Below are 18,088 nucleotides of genomic sequence, written 5' to 3'. Positions count from 1 at the left end.
TATCAGTGTGGTCTATTTTTCTCCTACAAAAATCGGTCTCACGATTTTCGGACGTGGGCAGCCTAAGCATTTTGTCCCTTACTAAGTAGCCGAGTTTTCAAACCCAAGGAGACAGAAATAGGAATGGAGTGATGTTATGAAAAATATAACGTAACAGTATCAGTATTTTTTTTAAACAAGACAGCATTATTATTTGTAGTCGTAGGTATATATATCCAGATGGTAATCAAATGCATCAGTAATTAATCCCAGTCTCTGCACGTAGAGCATGCATGCATATTATATAACGCAGGTATGTAAAAGATATGTCCGTACATAAATATGTGTCATGTACATAATGTGACAATACAACGAGATCGTTTATCTATGTACAAATTACAATGCCAACCTCGGCGCAGACACGACCGCGTACGTTATCTAGGTATTACACAGATTAGCAGCATCATGAAAAATCAACATCGTATGAAATACACATCAGATAGAAGTAGGGCGCCTAGGCGCACTTAGAGACGTCTGCCTATATGTCTAAAAGACTGAAATATGTATGTACATGTCGTAGGATAAACAGCCACAGTTGTTAATTCCATTGAGGCACCTGAAACACAAGTTTGGCTTTGAAAATTGCTGAAACGAAACGAAGCAATTAAGAGACCCCGCAATAAAAAAAAAACAACTTTGGGAAATTTCAAGCTGAGCTTTAATTCAGGTCATAGGATCAACTAACACGTAATTAAGACAAAATGGAAACCTTAGGGAAGGTTTGCTTTTTGGTCTCGTTAGGGAACTAGTTTACAGGATACCTGACATAATGGGAAACCGGGAATATACGCAGTATCCATTCTAAGCATAAATATCTAATACATTTAACGCTAGGTTCAAGCGACAACATGATTTCCTTTAGCTTCTGATTTCTAATACCTGTAGCCTTGAATTTCTAATATTTCACAGGAACACTAGGTTAATATGTAGCATGCACGTTGTGTATTATTTTGCAACTCCTGTTAGCAAATGATGTTACAAAAATTGCAGCACCAGCCTGCATTTTGTCACACTGAGTTATAATGTCAACTACCTATGTCGAACTGCTGACATTCATATTCAAATTAGTATAGGGAACTGTAGTGTATGCAGGTACATGTGCATCATTGTATAGGTTATGTCATTATTATGACGCCTCGTGCGCATACGTCACTCGGTTATAAATACCGGATCGAGCGGTGGGGAGTCAGTCGTTGTCAGACTGTCGACCTGTGTGGTGGTGCGTTGGCGAGTCGATTAACATAATAAAATGAGCGTACAATACATTGGCGACGAGGATAAAACCGTGAGTGTTTGGACCAACAGTTACCTATTATCTAATTTTTTATAATTTTGAACTACCTATTAGTTCTGTGATCCAGAAAAATATTTGATATACAAGGTTATACTAAATAATTTGTCCTATTCATGCCTATACCAAATTAATGTATGCTAAATAAGCTTTGACAACAAGTAACCTCTGACCGATGTTAATATTCAATCATATTAAAAAGAGCAAAAGGAAAGAAGGAAGGGAAGAGAGTAGAATGACAAAGTATACATAACTTTTATGTTCATGTATGTATCACCCGAATTGCAAACAAATTTTAACCTTTTTACGAAATTCTTTGTTTAAGTTTACCTTGTTACAATTCTAATGGAAGTAGCAATATTTATTGCAGGTGTTAATATTTATCAAATGAGTAATTTATAATACAAAATCATTACTTGGTGATCAGTTTACTCATTCTTAAACCTGCATCAAAGTTTATTCAATAATAGGCATTTATTGGAAGCAATATAAAGTTGCTGGTTGTTGAATTGTCGTCAAGACGACTTTAGCAGTGGTGGGATTTCCTAGAGGATATAATACAATAACCTATTTGCCTTATAATCAATTGTGTTTAATAATTGTTGTGCTTGCATGCCAACAAGGCGGAATGTACACGGATCTTATTATGTTGTTTACAATCCTATTTTGTAAGTGCCTGCATTCTAAGCAAATAAAGACCTATTCTATTCCAAAAATCTGCTGGTCATTAAATTGACAGCTTGACGGTTAGCAGTAGTGTATATCTACTGGTCATTAGATTGACAGCTTGGCAGTTGGCAGTAGCGTGTATCTACTGGTCATTAGATTGACAGCTTGACAGTTGGCAGTAGTGTGTATCTACTGGTCATTAAATTGACAGCCTGATTGTTGGCAGTAGTCTATATCTACTGGTCATTGAATTGACAGCTTGATGGTTGGCAGTAGTGTGTATCTACTGGTCATTAAATTGACAGCCTGATTGTTGGCAGTAGTCTATATCTACTGGTCATTGAATTGACAGCTTGATGGTTGGCAGTAGTGTATATCTACTGGTCATTAAATTGACAGCTTGGCAGTTGGCAGTAGTCTATATCTACTGGTCATTAAATTGACAGCCTGATTGTTGGCAGTAGTCTATATCTACTGGTCATTGAATTGACAGCTTGATGGTTGGCAGTAGTGTGTATCTACTGGTCATTAAATTGACAGCCTGATTGTTGGCAGTAGTCTATATCTACTGGTCATTGAATTGACAGCTTGATGGTTGGCAGTAGTGTATATCTACTGGTCATTAAATTGACAGCTTGGCAGTTGGCAGTAGTCTATATCTACTGGTCATTAAATTGACAGCTTGACAGTTGGCAGTAGTCTATATCTACTGGTCATTAAATTGACAGCTTGACAGTTAACGGTAGTGAACGTCTACTGGTCATTCAATTGACTGTACACGCATAAATTATCTGGCGATAGTTGTCAACTACTGCAACAACTAAATAGTAAATCTTGATAATTTTTATATTTTCTGTGCCCGGTGATTTGGATCATAAAAAGCTTCCAAACTTAACTTCTCAGAGTCTAGTCAACAACTTATACCTGCTATATTGTTCTGGTACTTAACTAACTTAATTCAAGTGCTTGCAATATAGAGGATATTACAAGAACAAACTGGTGGGTTATATACTCAACGGTTCCACAAATGACAAACATGTGCTAGGTATCTAGTTAAACAAACAGCACATTGAGGGACCGTAGTAGGTTGTCCATGTATGTTGAAGAACTCGCCCAGCTATACTGGTATGTATTCACCTATGCACAACATCCAAGTCCATCAACACCTCTAGTGGGTTGCCTACCCATAATAGTGTTAATTATAACAGTTGCTCAGTCACCCTAGGTATAATTTCAATACTTTTACTTTATTTTGCTGTATTAAAGAGGTTGTTATACAACAGAGATATTCCAGAAGATACAGAACAGTAGAACAGCATACAAGCAGCAATACTAGCTGGAAAATGTGGATCAAAATTTTGGTATTCAATAGATAGAATCTTTGGTAAACATGCTAGCTCACAATTGTAATTTCAGTACTTTAGGTTGATATAAAACTCTTAGATCAAAAGAATATGGAACTAAGCATTGGAGCAATCTGTGATTTATTTGACAATGCTACTTTATCTACCCAACTGCCTCGTTGGTCTAGCTGTCGCAAACGCGGCTGCTGAGCACGAGGTCTCGGGTTCGATTCCCGGGTCGGGCCTGGAAGTTGGTGATTGATACACCCGTGCATCGGAAAGCACGTAAATGTCGGTCCTGCGCCTGATCTCTTTCCGGTCGTGTCGGATTGCCGTCCCATCGGGTTATGAGAGTGAAGGAACAGTGAGTGCACCTGTGTCTGCGCAAATGCTTGTGCACTATAATATGTCCTGCGCAGTTGGCTAATCCCCTTACGTGAGTACAGCCGCCGTAGCCGATAATCGGCTAGGAGGACATCATCATCATTTACCCAACTGGGCCTTCTCATCTGTGACAAAAAATCTTTTAAGGATGATACCTGGAAGGAGTTCCAATGTAGATACTTACTCTGGGAACTGTCTAATGATGATTAGCTCATGGATGATTGTTGCAATCAAGTTCTCAAAAGTTGATGATTGCGTGTGCTTTTAAAACCTTCAAGATTCAGGCTTGAATGAATTTTAATTGGTATCTTAGCCTCTTTTTATTGATTTACATTGGTGTTTACAAATAGTTTAACAAAGTGGCCCTCATTATAATATTGTTATTTGCAAATTATGTTTTACAGTATTGCAGTACCAATAAGCAGTATAAGTACATTGAGAGTTGTGGAAGAATATGCTTCCATAGGGGCGAATAACATAACCATATATGAACATATATGAAATAGAATCCATTTATTGATCTCAAGTTAATAAATCATCACATTAATATATTCTTGAAGTGCACACCTACTTGTAATATAAAGTTGTGTAATTTCCTCAACCCATCCCATAAGATAAGATCCATGTGGGTGGTGGGATGGATATCTATTAACAAAATAATGTCTTGTGTCCATAGCGTTAGGGTTAATAATAATTGATCTTAGAACACCAATCTTAGGTTACCGTAAGACAATTGGACTCGCACGAGAGGTAAAGAACTTTATCACTATTTACATTTATCGACATTTATTACTCTTTTGTGCTAATTAAACTACACAGTTGCGTCGACATTTGGTTAATAATAACTAAAATATTATTAAGTTCCTAAGTCCTACTGCAAAATATAATCTGAGTAAGTGTTCCTTAAAGTATAGGAAGTAAAATTGCCCTTAGTCACCAAATCGTTTAAAAATTTACTGGGGTGCTGTCCCTATAAAAGATAATATTATTTTTATATTCTGGTTGTCTAACTAAAACAACGTAGATAAAGTCAGCTGCAATAAAGGGTAAGCGCTTTTGAACGAAACTATAAACATACTTATGCAGCCAACTATATAAAAAAAAAAAAAAAAAAATATTACGTTACCTATACGCGGTCATGAAATTGGAAAAGCGTAAAATATTAAAAATGGAAACAGCACAAAGCTGATCATCAAATTGATGAGGTCAAGTATGACATGAGAGCAGCATAGCTGCTCATGAAATTGAGATATAGAATTAGAATCCCACATTTATCTATGTGTAGACAAATGTTTTAGAAAGGTTAGCGGTTGTTTTGCAAAAGGAAAATTGCATCGACTAGAAAACTGTTTGTGAGCTGCTGTCACCTTGTTGAAAGGAAGAAGAGCATGAGTTGAGGGTCAGGGACTCTTCTATTTTATGGTGATGCAGAATGTCACAGCTTCAAAATATATAGTGCAAAGTTAGTGACACCTGTTAAAGTGCGTTCGTTGCATAATATGGTTCTAATTAGTTAAAATCTGATTCGTAATGTTACTTTACACCTTCGTTATAATCAATATGTAACCATGACACTAAAAAGCTTACCATCAAAGCATAATAATTCTTTGACTACTTAAATTTTTGAAAACCACATTAGGAAAAGCAAACAAACATTACAGAACGCAATGTCCGGTGATAATAGTGTTCTTGGATGCCTAACCGAAATATAAGTATTCCTATCGCACTATTATATGCAGTAAGGTATTCATGTTGGGTGTTGAATGCTAAGAAGCTTACAGTTTCTTGACTAGATATTGGACATACATTGATGTAGGGTATTTAAAGCCTATATCAGAATTTCAGCGAGTGTACTAGCAGAAACGTGCAAAGTACCAGCGCTGATCAATAGGGTTGAAGACCAGATTGTTTGTTACATTGCTGAGATAATGATAGGCTTTGATATTCCACTCTCAAATTAAAAACTACATATTACCAAAATTAGTTGAGTTAGCATTCTCTTGCTTACAAGGCACACAAAGTACTTAACTCGTACATAGAACTACAATTTAAACCATTAAATTGGAGACAAAGTATGTGGTCACCATTAAATGGGTGACAAAGTATGGAGTCACCATTAAATTGGAGACAAAGTATGTGGTCACCATTAAATGGGTGACAAAGTATGGAGTCACCATTAAATTGGAGACAAAGTATGTGGTCACCATTAAATGGGTGACAAAGTATATGGTCATCATCAAATTGGAAACAGTCCATCTAGGTCACCATTCAATTGGGACGATCTTATGTGATTACTTTCCTCGTACGGCTCGTACGGTTTTGAATGAGTGAAAAGCATTGATGAGGTACCCTAATGCCGATCTTTTACCTTGGAACAATGCATTCTGTATCAGGTTTAAGTGAAGTCGAACCAAGCAAGATGAGTGCTCATTATCTGAAGGTACAGCAATATTTGAGACTTGCTTGATTTCACATGGACTGATTGGCGGGATGTCTGCCAAATGGACGGATCATCTCTAGTGTAGAGATAATACAGGGCCGGAACAGCGGCTACAAAACCTGAAGTTAAACTTGCCGGCCTGATATCACTGCTACGAATTTGTCTTGTTGAGCCTGAAGCAGATGCTGGTATGTTACCGTCTGCAAAGGGACGGATTTTTATTTATGTTTATTTCACAAGGGAAGGGATGTAGTGTCCTGCAGTATCACCGATATCTGTCGTCTCCTTAAATGGAAAGGGAAATGAAATGGAAACGGAACAAAGTAAATCAGTTTGATGGCAGTGTGATCGGTGGACTGATCTGATAGCGTGGTTTTGTTGTGCTGCAGGTGTTTGATAGATCTTTAAGAAATTACCAAAATATTTATGAGTTTGATTGTTGGACTTTTTGAAACAAGGTTAAAATCAAAACAACAAGGGAGAGATGTAGTGTATGCAGGTACATGTGCATCATTGTATAGGTTATGTCATTATTATGACGCCTCGTGCGCATACGTCACTCGGTTATAAATACCGGATCGAGCGGTGGGGAGTCAGTCGTTGTCAGACTGTCGACCTGTGTGGTGGTGCGTTGGCGAGTCGATTAACATAATAAAATGAGCGTACAATACAGGAACCACAATAGTATTGTTTTCAGAATTTTCCTCACCAAAGATGAATTCTTAAACAGAAATGCACGAGGAAAAATTAACAGCTCCCATATGGAGAGTGTAATGTTGAAACGTTTTAAAAGTGATATTTCAATAATAAGAGTGCCAAACGCAGCTGCCATTACTATTGTTATTCATGGTGGACAATGGCGTCCAGTGGCGCGTGCCCATAGCCACGGGTATAAACCTCATAAATAATAAGTGATCATTGTTGCGATGCGCACACCGAGCCCGTTATGGCGCTCCACTCCTGCGCAATGCCACGCAAATTGTTTCATTACGGTAGGAAATGGCGGCGAGGATTAATCATGGACTCATTGTGGATATGAATAAGTGCCTGTAGCTGGATTAGTAAGTATACCGTAATTTAAATAATATTCTTTTTAGATAAGTACATCGGTTACCTTTAAAAGTACCTAGGTATGACTTTACGTAAATGATAAAATTTTGGTTGAGTTGCCAAAAAGATGTTATCGAAATTAAACACCATCTAGATAGGACCAAGGATATTTTGTACGTGTCACTGTCCTTCAATATGAGATTTCTCTGGTGTACCTAACTACCTACTTGTGCAACGTAAATGCATTATTGTGCTCCTACAATGACCTCTCTCGAGTTATCCTGTTACTAGACACCTACGTCCTGAATGTCACTGAACTTGAATATTTCAAAATGATTTAGGTAGATCTTAGACTGGGTTTCAGCCTTACTTTCCTATTATGTATAAGGGCGAAGAAAAGAAAAGTGTGTTTTCCCAGCGGAATAATAAATAACTCAAGAAAAACCAATGAATTTTCATTAGAGATAAGCTGTGCCCTTGTACAATTTTTTCCTATTATTTATTATTGTTTGTGTTCTATGTGTACAAAAGTGTTAAATAAATAAATAAATAAATAAATAAACCTAACAACGTCCTTACCCACTTCCGTCCCTAAGCTTAGAATTATACCTTTTCTTCAAACCCTCCTGTGTCTTTTACTTCCATAAAACTTTACCTATTCTCGATGACAGTTAACCTATAATATACTCAATCCCCCTTCAAACACCTTTCCGTCGGCCTATTTCTCATCGGAAAACCAGACGGTATGTCTCGAGACCAGGCGTTTCGTAACAGATGCTCTACCACTGGCAATAAAGTGACGTAGCACAAAATTGGGGCAAGTGGCATGTCCTGTACTGCACTATTGTCGCCTGACAACCGCGTGTTTATCTACTTTATGTCTTAAAGCACGTGATGTATTTGAACAAGAGTTGAATGGCCCAGTTATGTAATAACAGTATGATATGAGATCTTTGCTATTTCCTTCTAAGGCAAAGGTTTTTATCTTAAAGGTCTCAGATTCATAGATGAGGATTGTTAATATGGAGCAGGGAACTAGGATAAACTAGTCACAAAGGAGGATATGCAAATACGTAAGGCAGAAACGCAAGAAACTTTCCAATCACATCTACTTATAGAACAATGTCTTATCTGGGCTATTGGCAATGAAAGGTTTTGCGGTTGATAGTTCCTTAACAATTTACTTTCTCAACAAGCGGCAGCTAGTAGCAAGTTCTAGTATTTTCGTTTTAAATCAGAGTCGTCGAAAACCACGTGTTAGTCTTTCATAAATCTCATTAAACCTAGACTGACGCTTACTCGACCACCGGAAGACATGAATTCGGAGAAAATATTTTATTATCCATCATGAATTCATTAAAATTATATCGAGTGAAATCCACGAGGTAGCAGTCCCGACTGCCAAGGAAAACTCAAAAGCTTTCAATTTTATAGCAGTTTCGACACTTTTACTTCACTCAATCTGAAGCTAAAATTAAATGCTCAAGAGTATTCAATACGACGCTGTCTGCAAGGCTGTGGAAGATTAAGACTGCTAGAATTGAAAAAATCGTTTATTTTGAGACACATGGAAAGCTGACAACAAAATATTCCCACACACTAAGATAAGCCCCGTGGTAGGTAGAGAAGAACAACAGAAAAGTAACAATAGTCACATAAGTGAAAACAAACCAAACACAAATGTTTGAAACCTAGAGTTTACAGATGGTGGTGTTGGTGTGGATTCTCACAATGATCAATTAAATATCAATACAGGGTAATAACATACAGTGGATATCTGATACCTACGTGTGGTCGGTGTGGGACAAAACTAAGGCAATTACGTATAAACAAGACACACTACACTGGCGCTCACGTTACAGCCAGCATTCCGTGACTCACGCGCAACTGCACGCCAGCGCAACTTTTCTACGTACATCATGTCGGTGTCTTCACAAATTTTATCGTTATTAATGCACCAATTTGTTTAAGAAAGTTTTAATGCACTTGCCGTGTTCGTGTAAAGGATATTTAGAAACGAATTCGAACACGGAAAGGGATCTGTCGACACGGCGTTGATACACCTGTGTTGACAGTATTTGCATAACATTCGACAACTGCCAACCATTTCGAGCGGCTAGTAGGCAAACTGCGCTCAATTAGTGAAAATGTAAAACTTAACGAATGAAGTCATATTTATAAACAGAATAAAACTGAGTGGTATTTCGACCTTGAGATCGAATAATGACAAGTCGACAAAACATTGGAATTATCTCTAAAGTTAGATGAGAATGACGTAAGAACAGTTCTATTGAATGGCTCCTTAGAGGGTGTGTTGTCTGAGAAAGAAATCATCGAATTAGGAGGAATAGTTTAAAAGGTGATAGGACAGACAAATCAAGAAGGAATCAACATAAATTATAGAAGATCTGAGTGTTGCGGTGAGTAATAAAAATGAATCGTTGAATCAGCCGAACTGTTCGGAAACTAACCACCTACGTAATTTTATCACACACCAATGCGATGCCAAAAAATAGTAACGTGCTTCCTATGAAACGCAGATAAACTTCTTGTAATTTTATTAGTGTTCATTCTTCGGCTAGATGAAAGTCCGAATAAACAGCTGATCAATTTTACTAGGTGTTTAATAACTAACCAAATAGAATCAACAGGGAAATTATGATCTGAACATAGGTACATAGAAAATGTACAAAATGTATAGTGCCTACCTAACGCTAACGAGTAAACAAAACTTGGTGAAACGTGGCAACACACATAATTGAGTTTGCCTGAGAATAAGGTTTAGATAAAATTGTACTATATTTAATAGACAATGCACAAGGAAAGATAAGAAAAAAACTCTTTTATATTAAAACATGTACTTATTTACTCATCAAACATAAGCAAGACTGATTACAATGGCACATAACGATCTAAATTAGACCAAACCTTGTGTCAATAAAAGTCCGTTACGCGTTTTGTACGTATCCAGCGTACATTGCAGATTCTTTTGATAAGCGAAACTCACCGCATGCTTATAATTATTGACTTACGAGTTACTTTGTTTTCATCGTTTTGCAACTCTCAAACAGATGCAAAAAGATTACAAGACGTATAACTGTGGAAACAAACCGCCATGGGTTATCAAAGTCAATGGTGCTTGCATCCGCGCATCTCAGGACCAACAAAGGACCATTAAATATAATGTAGCAAGACTTTGTCCTCTTTACGCCAGTCATGTCAATTACAGAGTTGAGCTTAAGTGGCCTGAACAATTCCGGGAGTTAAACGATGTGGTCACAGTAGAACAGTTGACTAATCATAAATAGTAATGAAAATAAGCCCCGCAGGGCATCTGAGGCGGATGACGGGGAGTAGCGACCCCGCGGGGCTATATATCCGAGTGCTCCAGGGAGAGTATACTGTCCCCCATCTCCGGCCTGCCGGAGTGAAGCATGATGGGGGATAGGTCTCCCGCCTCTTGGCTTGCCTTCATCGGCCGGTCAGAGTGGAGTCGCTAGAGCAGGGTTAACAGCCCACTCGGAGGGTAGGTGCCTCGTGGTAAGTGGCGAGTGGGCCGGTGATGCTGGACCCACAGGGAGCGCGTGATCTGCGTTTAAAGTCCGCCGAGGTATCCTCACCCTTCAGCCGCTCATGTACCTGTTGCCCCCTTGTTGCGATTTAGCGACTGATTCCCGGGGGCCCAGTAAGTGAGTTGGCGAGTCTCCACCTGCCATTTTTACGTGTATTTATTACATTGTTATCGGCAGGTGCCATAGTTCCCGTAGTTTCCCCATTCCTAGTCCACTAGCATCCCATCACAATAGCCCAAGTAGTTTTCATCCATAGTTAGCAATAGTTTAGCACAGAACCGGGGATTGTCCTTGGGTACATTTCTATAGTGTATACAGGGATAATCGTCGGTTTTGTGTCACCATTTCATTAAAGTTGTCTCAAAAGGGCTTCAGCGTGTTGGCTTCGGCCCCACGTTCGCCTCCCAAAAATCCGGGACTCTATAGTCCCGAGGTCTGGTAGAGACATACAAGATGAAAATACTGTATTTACTCACAAGTCCGACGTAGAATATCTTCCACGAACCATTTTCACAAAGAATCTCCGTTCAATAGAGGCTAGCAATCACAAGACATTTCCACTATATCACGCTCGTCATCGCACTGTTTGTTTAAATCTTGATGTTTACGCGAGCTACAATAAAATTTATCACTACCTTCAAATGCAAATCTCAATGCAAACTTGGCAATACTGCCGACGAATTACGTCTCATTTCACTATTAGCACCAGAACTTTATTAATAGAATCCGGTATCCGCGCACATCCTATCGTGAGCTTACACTTTCCAGCGCGGTGCATAAACTCCTGGCCAAGTGGGCGATTTGTCGGCGGATCACTCACACGGCACTGTTGAGATTTGTACTCAAAAATACGGAGTGTACGAGTCAAGTTCGTTCGGAGGCGTTCGCGTTATAATTTGGTCGTTGTTTGGTCGCGTTCGTGTCGGGAACTCCGCGCGTCTCCCGGCGCGTGCGCGGACTGCGCGGGGCGGCACGCTCTTCGGCCCGTTTTGGCGCGCGCGGGCGTGTTCGCGTCACCGAAGCCAAGAACAAAGTGATAACAAAAACTCTACAATTGATACTACGAGTCTATGTACCTACGCGTCTCGCACATCACAGTTTCGCACATTGTTCCATAAATTTTTGTTTTGTCTCTTCTGGAGCGGTGCCAGCACAGACCATCGCTTCCAGTCACGTTACTACAGTTGATGAGAAACAAGCGGTACAACTCGACCAGACCAAGGTCAAAAACCGTGTGGACGGCGGAAAATTATCTGAAATCTTATTAAAGCCGGCGCGGGGAGGACTTTAGTTTATAAATTAAAACTCGAGGCTACCTAAAAGCGTGGTAAATATTAAACAGATGCAGAGACAGTTAGTGCAATGGAAAAGTTCACATCATGCAAAGTCAAGGTTTTGTATATTATAATTTTATACGACATAGTACACTCCATGCACGTAGCAATTAAACTGCTGTGACGGAATTGAGCTGAACGTGTCGTCAAGATTTTATCACACGAGTGGGTGCAGCAATTACCAGTTTGGTACCGGATCCAGTGTAGCTCTAAGCCAAATTGTTTGGAGTTATTTTATAAATAGAGTACAAGTAATATTAAGATTTTGTAATTTTCACGGCAAATTGGCAACAGAAATATTATTTCAGATTTATTGCAGAATTTGATAGTTTATCTAGATAGAGATCCTCTTCATTTAGTTTCAGCAGATTGGTACACAAATAAGATAACGATCAAAACATGGAAAAGACTAACTCACCTATTGTGAAGGTCGGCAGGCTTGGCCATGGTGAACTCCTTAGCGTGTACATTGAGCTTGTTGGTGGAGGCAGGTGTGGAGGCGCTCGCAGCTGAAGTGGTGGTCGCGGTGGCTCCGGAGGTAGCTGCTGTGGTCGCCACGCCGTCTGTGCGGACACCTGGTGGTCAACGGTGGGCGTCAAGAGAAGAGGGAGATAGGACAGATGCTGTGTACTAGGTTATTGATGGAAGACAGTCATAGATGTTCAGTATCTCAAGTTCTTATTTGGCTGTGTATCATCGGGATGTGATCATGACAGGACAGTGAAGAGTGAATGTGTTTTAAATGATAGAGATGAAAGAAGAGCAATAAATAGGAACGGCGCCTCATCCTTCTTTTCCGGTAGGGATAGGCAAACATGTACGTATGAATGAACAGATGGAACTTGGCCAAAACACCGTGACACACTGAGAAAATATAGACCAACTGGAAGTCTAAGCAGTCACTTGTATAGCAGACAAAGTTTGTGTAAGAAAGTAGAGACGATTTATAACAGTATTCAATCATTGCTTACAAAACATTCAATTTCAAAATTCTTAGTTCATAAGTAGTAATGCAAGTTAAATTGCTGTAAACGATATACATGTGTAATCTTGTGGGAAAAAACTGTCCTATTTTGCACAAAAGACAACAGTAAACTCTAACGTCTAGTTCAGACACAATAACTCCGTTCCAACCATTTATCATAGGCAAAAAAATCTAGAAATTGACTCAGCTTAGAACCAGATGACACGAAAGTATTATGAAAACATACTGAGCAAAGAAAATATAACATACCCATAGTGGTAGAAGATAAAGTCGTGTACCTACCTACCTATATCGGTATACCTTGGCGACCTATATAGAGACAATAACAAAACAACGTGGAAACCAGCTTTAAAACCATGAGTTTCCTGTGAAAACCCCCAATTTTACTGCAAGGTAACCGCAAACAACAAAAAAGCATCCAAAGCAAGAATGCTTACATATTCGATCCAAGTGGAAGAGCTTTATGAAAATATTTAACGTTCTTTTGACCTTATGATTCAGAATTTTTAAATTCCTCTCCAGCCCGTCTTGAGTCATATTCAGTCATAAACCATTTTACAGGGAAACTGCGTCACATTGCTTAGAGTTAATATAACATTTATTTTAGGATGCCGACGCGTGTAGAGAAAATGCTGTACGCAGCATTATGTCATGTATAGTTTCTTTTATCATCGATAGCTGGTAATGATGGTACATGTTTACGATTCGACAAAGGCGTTGTAAACAAATCGAGTACTTCTTCGTTAAAAACAAGATCGATAACGTAACAACTGTACAGACGAGGTACAGTTACTTTGATTGGCGTCCGGTGGCCGTTAGCGACTGGTATGTGGGCCTGCCATTGGAAATATCTATTACTTTAGTAAAATTGGAGCACATTTTATGCTCTCTCGGAAGGAAATCGAATTGGAAAATGGGCTGTTGTAAATCATGATCGAGACTGACTAATTTAATTGAATATAAAACATTTCACATCCAAACAGTTGGTAATTGGAAATAATAGTAGAGTTGACTGATACATAGACTTATTGAGAATTACAAACTTCCATATTGGAAGACGACAAAAACGACCCTTCATATTATATTCTTTCATGAGAATTTTAAATGATCAAGCAAAGGCAGACCGCTAATTCCCCGCTGCAAATCCAGTTAGCATTCTTTACTGGTGGTGCTCTTGACACAGACGATACCTAGGCTATAATTGATACTAAAAAAACAATTAAAATAAGTAGCAATATAGCAACAATATATAAAATCATCACGCATGTAGCAAGCGCGAGTCTAATTGGGTAACCTAGATCATCGCGCGCCGCACGCGATCCGTTTCGCTCAAGCGCACAACGCGAAACTTTCATCCAAGATTTACTAGCAAATATGTAGTTTTGATTGGATTTTATATTGTGTTAATACAGTTATTGGATTTGATATGATTTTACTGTACATAATTGAATAGAAGTTGACTGAAAATTAAGCATAAATCAAATTGTATTTAACTTCTAAAGATGCTATTCATTTTCAACATGTGATTCCATATGAAAAACACTGCATCTTGGCTTCTGAAATATTTTTGAAAAATGTATTTATTTTTACAGGTCTAATTTACTTGTCGTGTTATATCATTTGTCTGAGTTCATGAAAATAGCGACTGCAAATCAAGACATTTTAAATACAGCACTCAACAATCAAGGAGAATGACAAGCTGTCAAATTCAAAGACTAGAGAACAAACCTGTCTGTTTCACAAAGCCACATGCTCAAGTTATTCAAATCCTGAAGTCCACAGCGAGCTGCCAAGAATAATATAGACATTTTTTATTTACATACAATTACTTCATTACGTACATCGTCGCCAAAACACTCATGTTTTGTGACGGAAATACCACATCTACCGCCAAGACTCAATGTTGACAATCCGATCTCAAACAATCTCACGGAATCACGACCGGCGTACGGACTGAACAGCTCAATGCTAATATTCTGGCGATCCCAACAAGGAAACTGCAGCTACTGAATGCATTAACAAACCTGAGGCTTCAGAAACTGGTTGCGCTGCAGTCACGGTCACAGACACCGATACCGGAGTCACGAACACGGGGGAAACAGATACCGGCGACACCTGAGCCACGGGGGCGACCGGCGCGACCGCCACCGGCTGAGACAACGACTGTTTCACGATACACCGAGACATAATAATATCTCACTTTTATCACAACACATAAAACTACAAACAAACATTCGTCTGACAAACGCGTCCCGTCGCAACAAACATTCGACTGTCGACTTGTTCCAAATATGAAAATTGTTTATTTTTAATTTTGGCGCCAATTTTACGTAGAGACGCTAGCAAGCCAAGTGTTTACATTCAGCCTGTGACGAATCGAGAAGTAATGATACCTAATTGAAATCGATTACGTACGATTGAGTTACATAAATTGCTATTCATTGAGTGTTAATCTCGGTGCTAACAATGATACTGTATTAAATGGTAGACAAAGAGTGACAAAAGAGTAAAATAACATTTTGTAAAATATTTCATAGCATCATTTTTAAAAACCAAAGTCAAAGAATTTCCTAAACTTACTCACCGGGAGGTCTATAAATTTCCAAAGTGGGCTTCCCCTTAGCATTTGTCAGAATCATGCTCCGTCGTTTCGCATTGTTGAACTGTAAAGAAGGAAACTCTATAAACATATTCGTTTGATTTTGCATGATAATTTGTGGCATAGCATAAACAAATATTGGGATCTGTCAGACATTATTTCTAGATCGACAGCTCATCATGCGCGATGATGAAACTATATTTTCATCGACAAATATAACGTAAATGCTTAGGTAGTCCGTGTGTTTGCGTAGTAGATGTTTCATGGTCCATGTGTTTGAAAATCATTTGAGTTAGCATTAAAAAAGTCTAATAAAAAGGAGGTTTAGGTACTCTTGTAAACCACTCTAGAATCTTAGTCTTATTATATGACTTTAATGGAGTCTGTCCCAATAAAAAACTGGGAATTAAATCATAACTTTTCAAATTATATTTATCACAAATAGAAAATAACGAATAAGAATTTAGAATCTCTTACTTCTCTCCTTGATATGCGCATTATCACAATTCCTCATTTATTGATTCATAAAAACAAGGTGTCAACATGAATCGATTACAAAATAATCGCAAAGGCAAAGGCTAGCGAGTCATGCAGACGAGACGTAGGCGTCGAATAGCGTGTCGTGATCCTGCCTACGCGATAACTGCAATCGTACTAGAAATCCTTAGCACATACCAAGGTCTTACTAACATACGACTAATCAAATAACTCCGAACTAGGTTGAAGCAACTCTGAAATCTAGTCACCTAGGTTTTTATGCGTGTTTTTAACTGTTTTAATGATGCGCTGATCTATTTTTGTTCCTCACTGAGGCCCTTTAGGACAAGGCCGTTCCAATTACTGTATGCAGGACATGATGACACAGTTTTTCAGGCTATTTACAGCATACTCAATAGATAAGTGTCACATAAACGGTGTTTTACATTAGTAGACCTGACATACCTGGTTATGATGCATGTTGTGATGTGACTGCGGGCGGATGAAGCTGCGCTCCCGCATGATGACGCCAGGCGATGCAAAGTCCTGCATCCTGTAGCTTCTCTGCAGCTCGTTACCAACACCTACTTGAGTCTGCATCTTGCCGATTATGATAATCGATTCAACATATATTTAGTTAATCTGTGGTACTACCCACGGCTTCCCGCCTTTTTTGCTGGCTGCCTTTTACTTTTTAAAAGTTCACTGTATTTTTTTTCTTTGGTAAATGATTGCCCGAGGGCAATTCAGTGTAGTATTTTTTTGTAATATATTTTTTTACCTAGCCAGAAAGCTCTACGTTAGTTTATCCTCTATAGATTATAAAATTGATAATTTACCAAAATAAATACACTAGATCAATGACTAGTATTATAGTTACATTACGCAATGTCACACTTATTATGATTAAGTATATTCTTGCTATTTACAATTTAAAATAAACATCTAACAATACAACGGGCAATACGCGTTAAAAATGCGATTTGAAAACAGCAAAGCGATTAAAATAATGTATTAATTAGTTAAATAATCACAATTTTGGTATTGTGACGTCACGTTAGAGATCACTATTTTTCTCTTTTTATATATGCATATATAAATGTAGATAAATTACAGCCCTCTGTCGTGGCCACTGAAAGAGGGCGTCTGTCGAGATTTTTTCGTTTTCTTAGTACGGCTATAATACAAGAAGTAGTGCAGGTATATTTTAGTGTCTGACAGTCACGGAGCGATTTTACAATATTTCGAGGGGCCGAGAAGAGACTTCTTCGGCGCCAACTCGAATCGTTTCGTCGTAGGGGTTCAGTGAACCCTGATCTGGAACAAGCAGAAAGTAGATTATAAAATTTCACATTCAGTGCAAACTCTTCAAAAAAGACACTCTAATAATTTAAAATCTTTTCCTTGTTTTTGTATAGCAAAGTTTTATTTCATGAATTCAGAACTACCAAGATTTTCCAAAATTATTTCCTAAGCCTTCCATTTTTTTCTACGGCAGCCTGATCCAAGATACTGTAAATCTCTACCAAAAAGGACGCATCTATTTATATTTCAAGTGAAATCGTTTGCTCATAACAAGTTTTTTCAACTTTAGTCTCTGTAAAATGATTCACAAGGCCGGGTCCAGTTTCCCAAAATGGCGGTAACCCAACGCAGATACAATACAAAAGAATATTTTTATTAAAATTGGATGGATTTGTAAATGAGTCAGTATTAGATACTTTGGCACTCCTTTATTACGTACGTTATTTATTATTTTTTGCGTCATATACTTCTTAGGGTTCCGTACCCAAAGGATAAAAAGGGACCCTATTGTTTTCGCTCCTCTGTCCGTCCGTCCGTCCGTCCGTCTGTCACCTGACTGAGCCTGACCCGAGCTGAAATTTTCACAGATGATGTATTTCT

At 38.5% G+C, this 18,088-nt stretch overlaps 1 protein-coding gene across 3 annotated transcripts in view; it reads right to left on the bottom strand.

Annotated features, from left to right (window-relative positions):
* Positions 1-18,088, bottom strand: part of LOC124637276 (CBP80/20-dependent translation initiation factor) — a 48,269-nt gene that overhangs the window by 9,521 nt on the left and 20,660 nt on the right. Inside the window, exons 3-5 of one of the 3 annotated variants that reach the window (XM_047173618.1) lie at positions 16,649-17,500; positions 15,692-15,770; positions 12,541-12,697 (exon numbers count right to left, since the gene is read on the bottom strand). In XM_047173618.1, the coding sequence (XP_047029574.1) occupies positions 12,541-12,697; positions 15,692-15,770; positions 16,649-16,783 (371 nt within the window). In that variant the 5' untranslated portion in view covers positions 16,784-17,500. Of the gene's footprint in view, positions 1-12,540; positions 12,698-15,131; positions 15,353-15,691; positions 15,771-16,648; positions 17,501-18,088 lie in introns of those variants that run through there. The other 2 variants (XM_047173619.1, XM_047173620.1) reach the window with 2 other exon arrangements.

Source organism: Helicoverpa zea, chromosome 16, assembly GCF_022581195.2.
Source record: "Helicoverpa zea isolate HzStark_Cry1AcR chromosome 16, ilHelZeax1.1, whole genome shotgun sequence".
Taxonomy (NCBI): Eukaryota; Metazoa; Arthropoda; class Insecta; order Lepidoptera; family Noctuidae; genus Helicoverpa; species Helicoverpa zea.
This window is presented reverse-complemented; position numbering and strand designations above follow the sequence as displayed.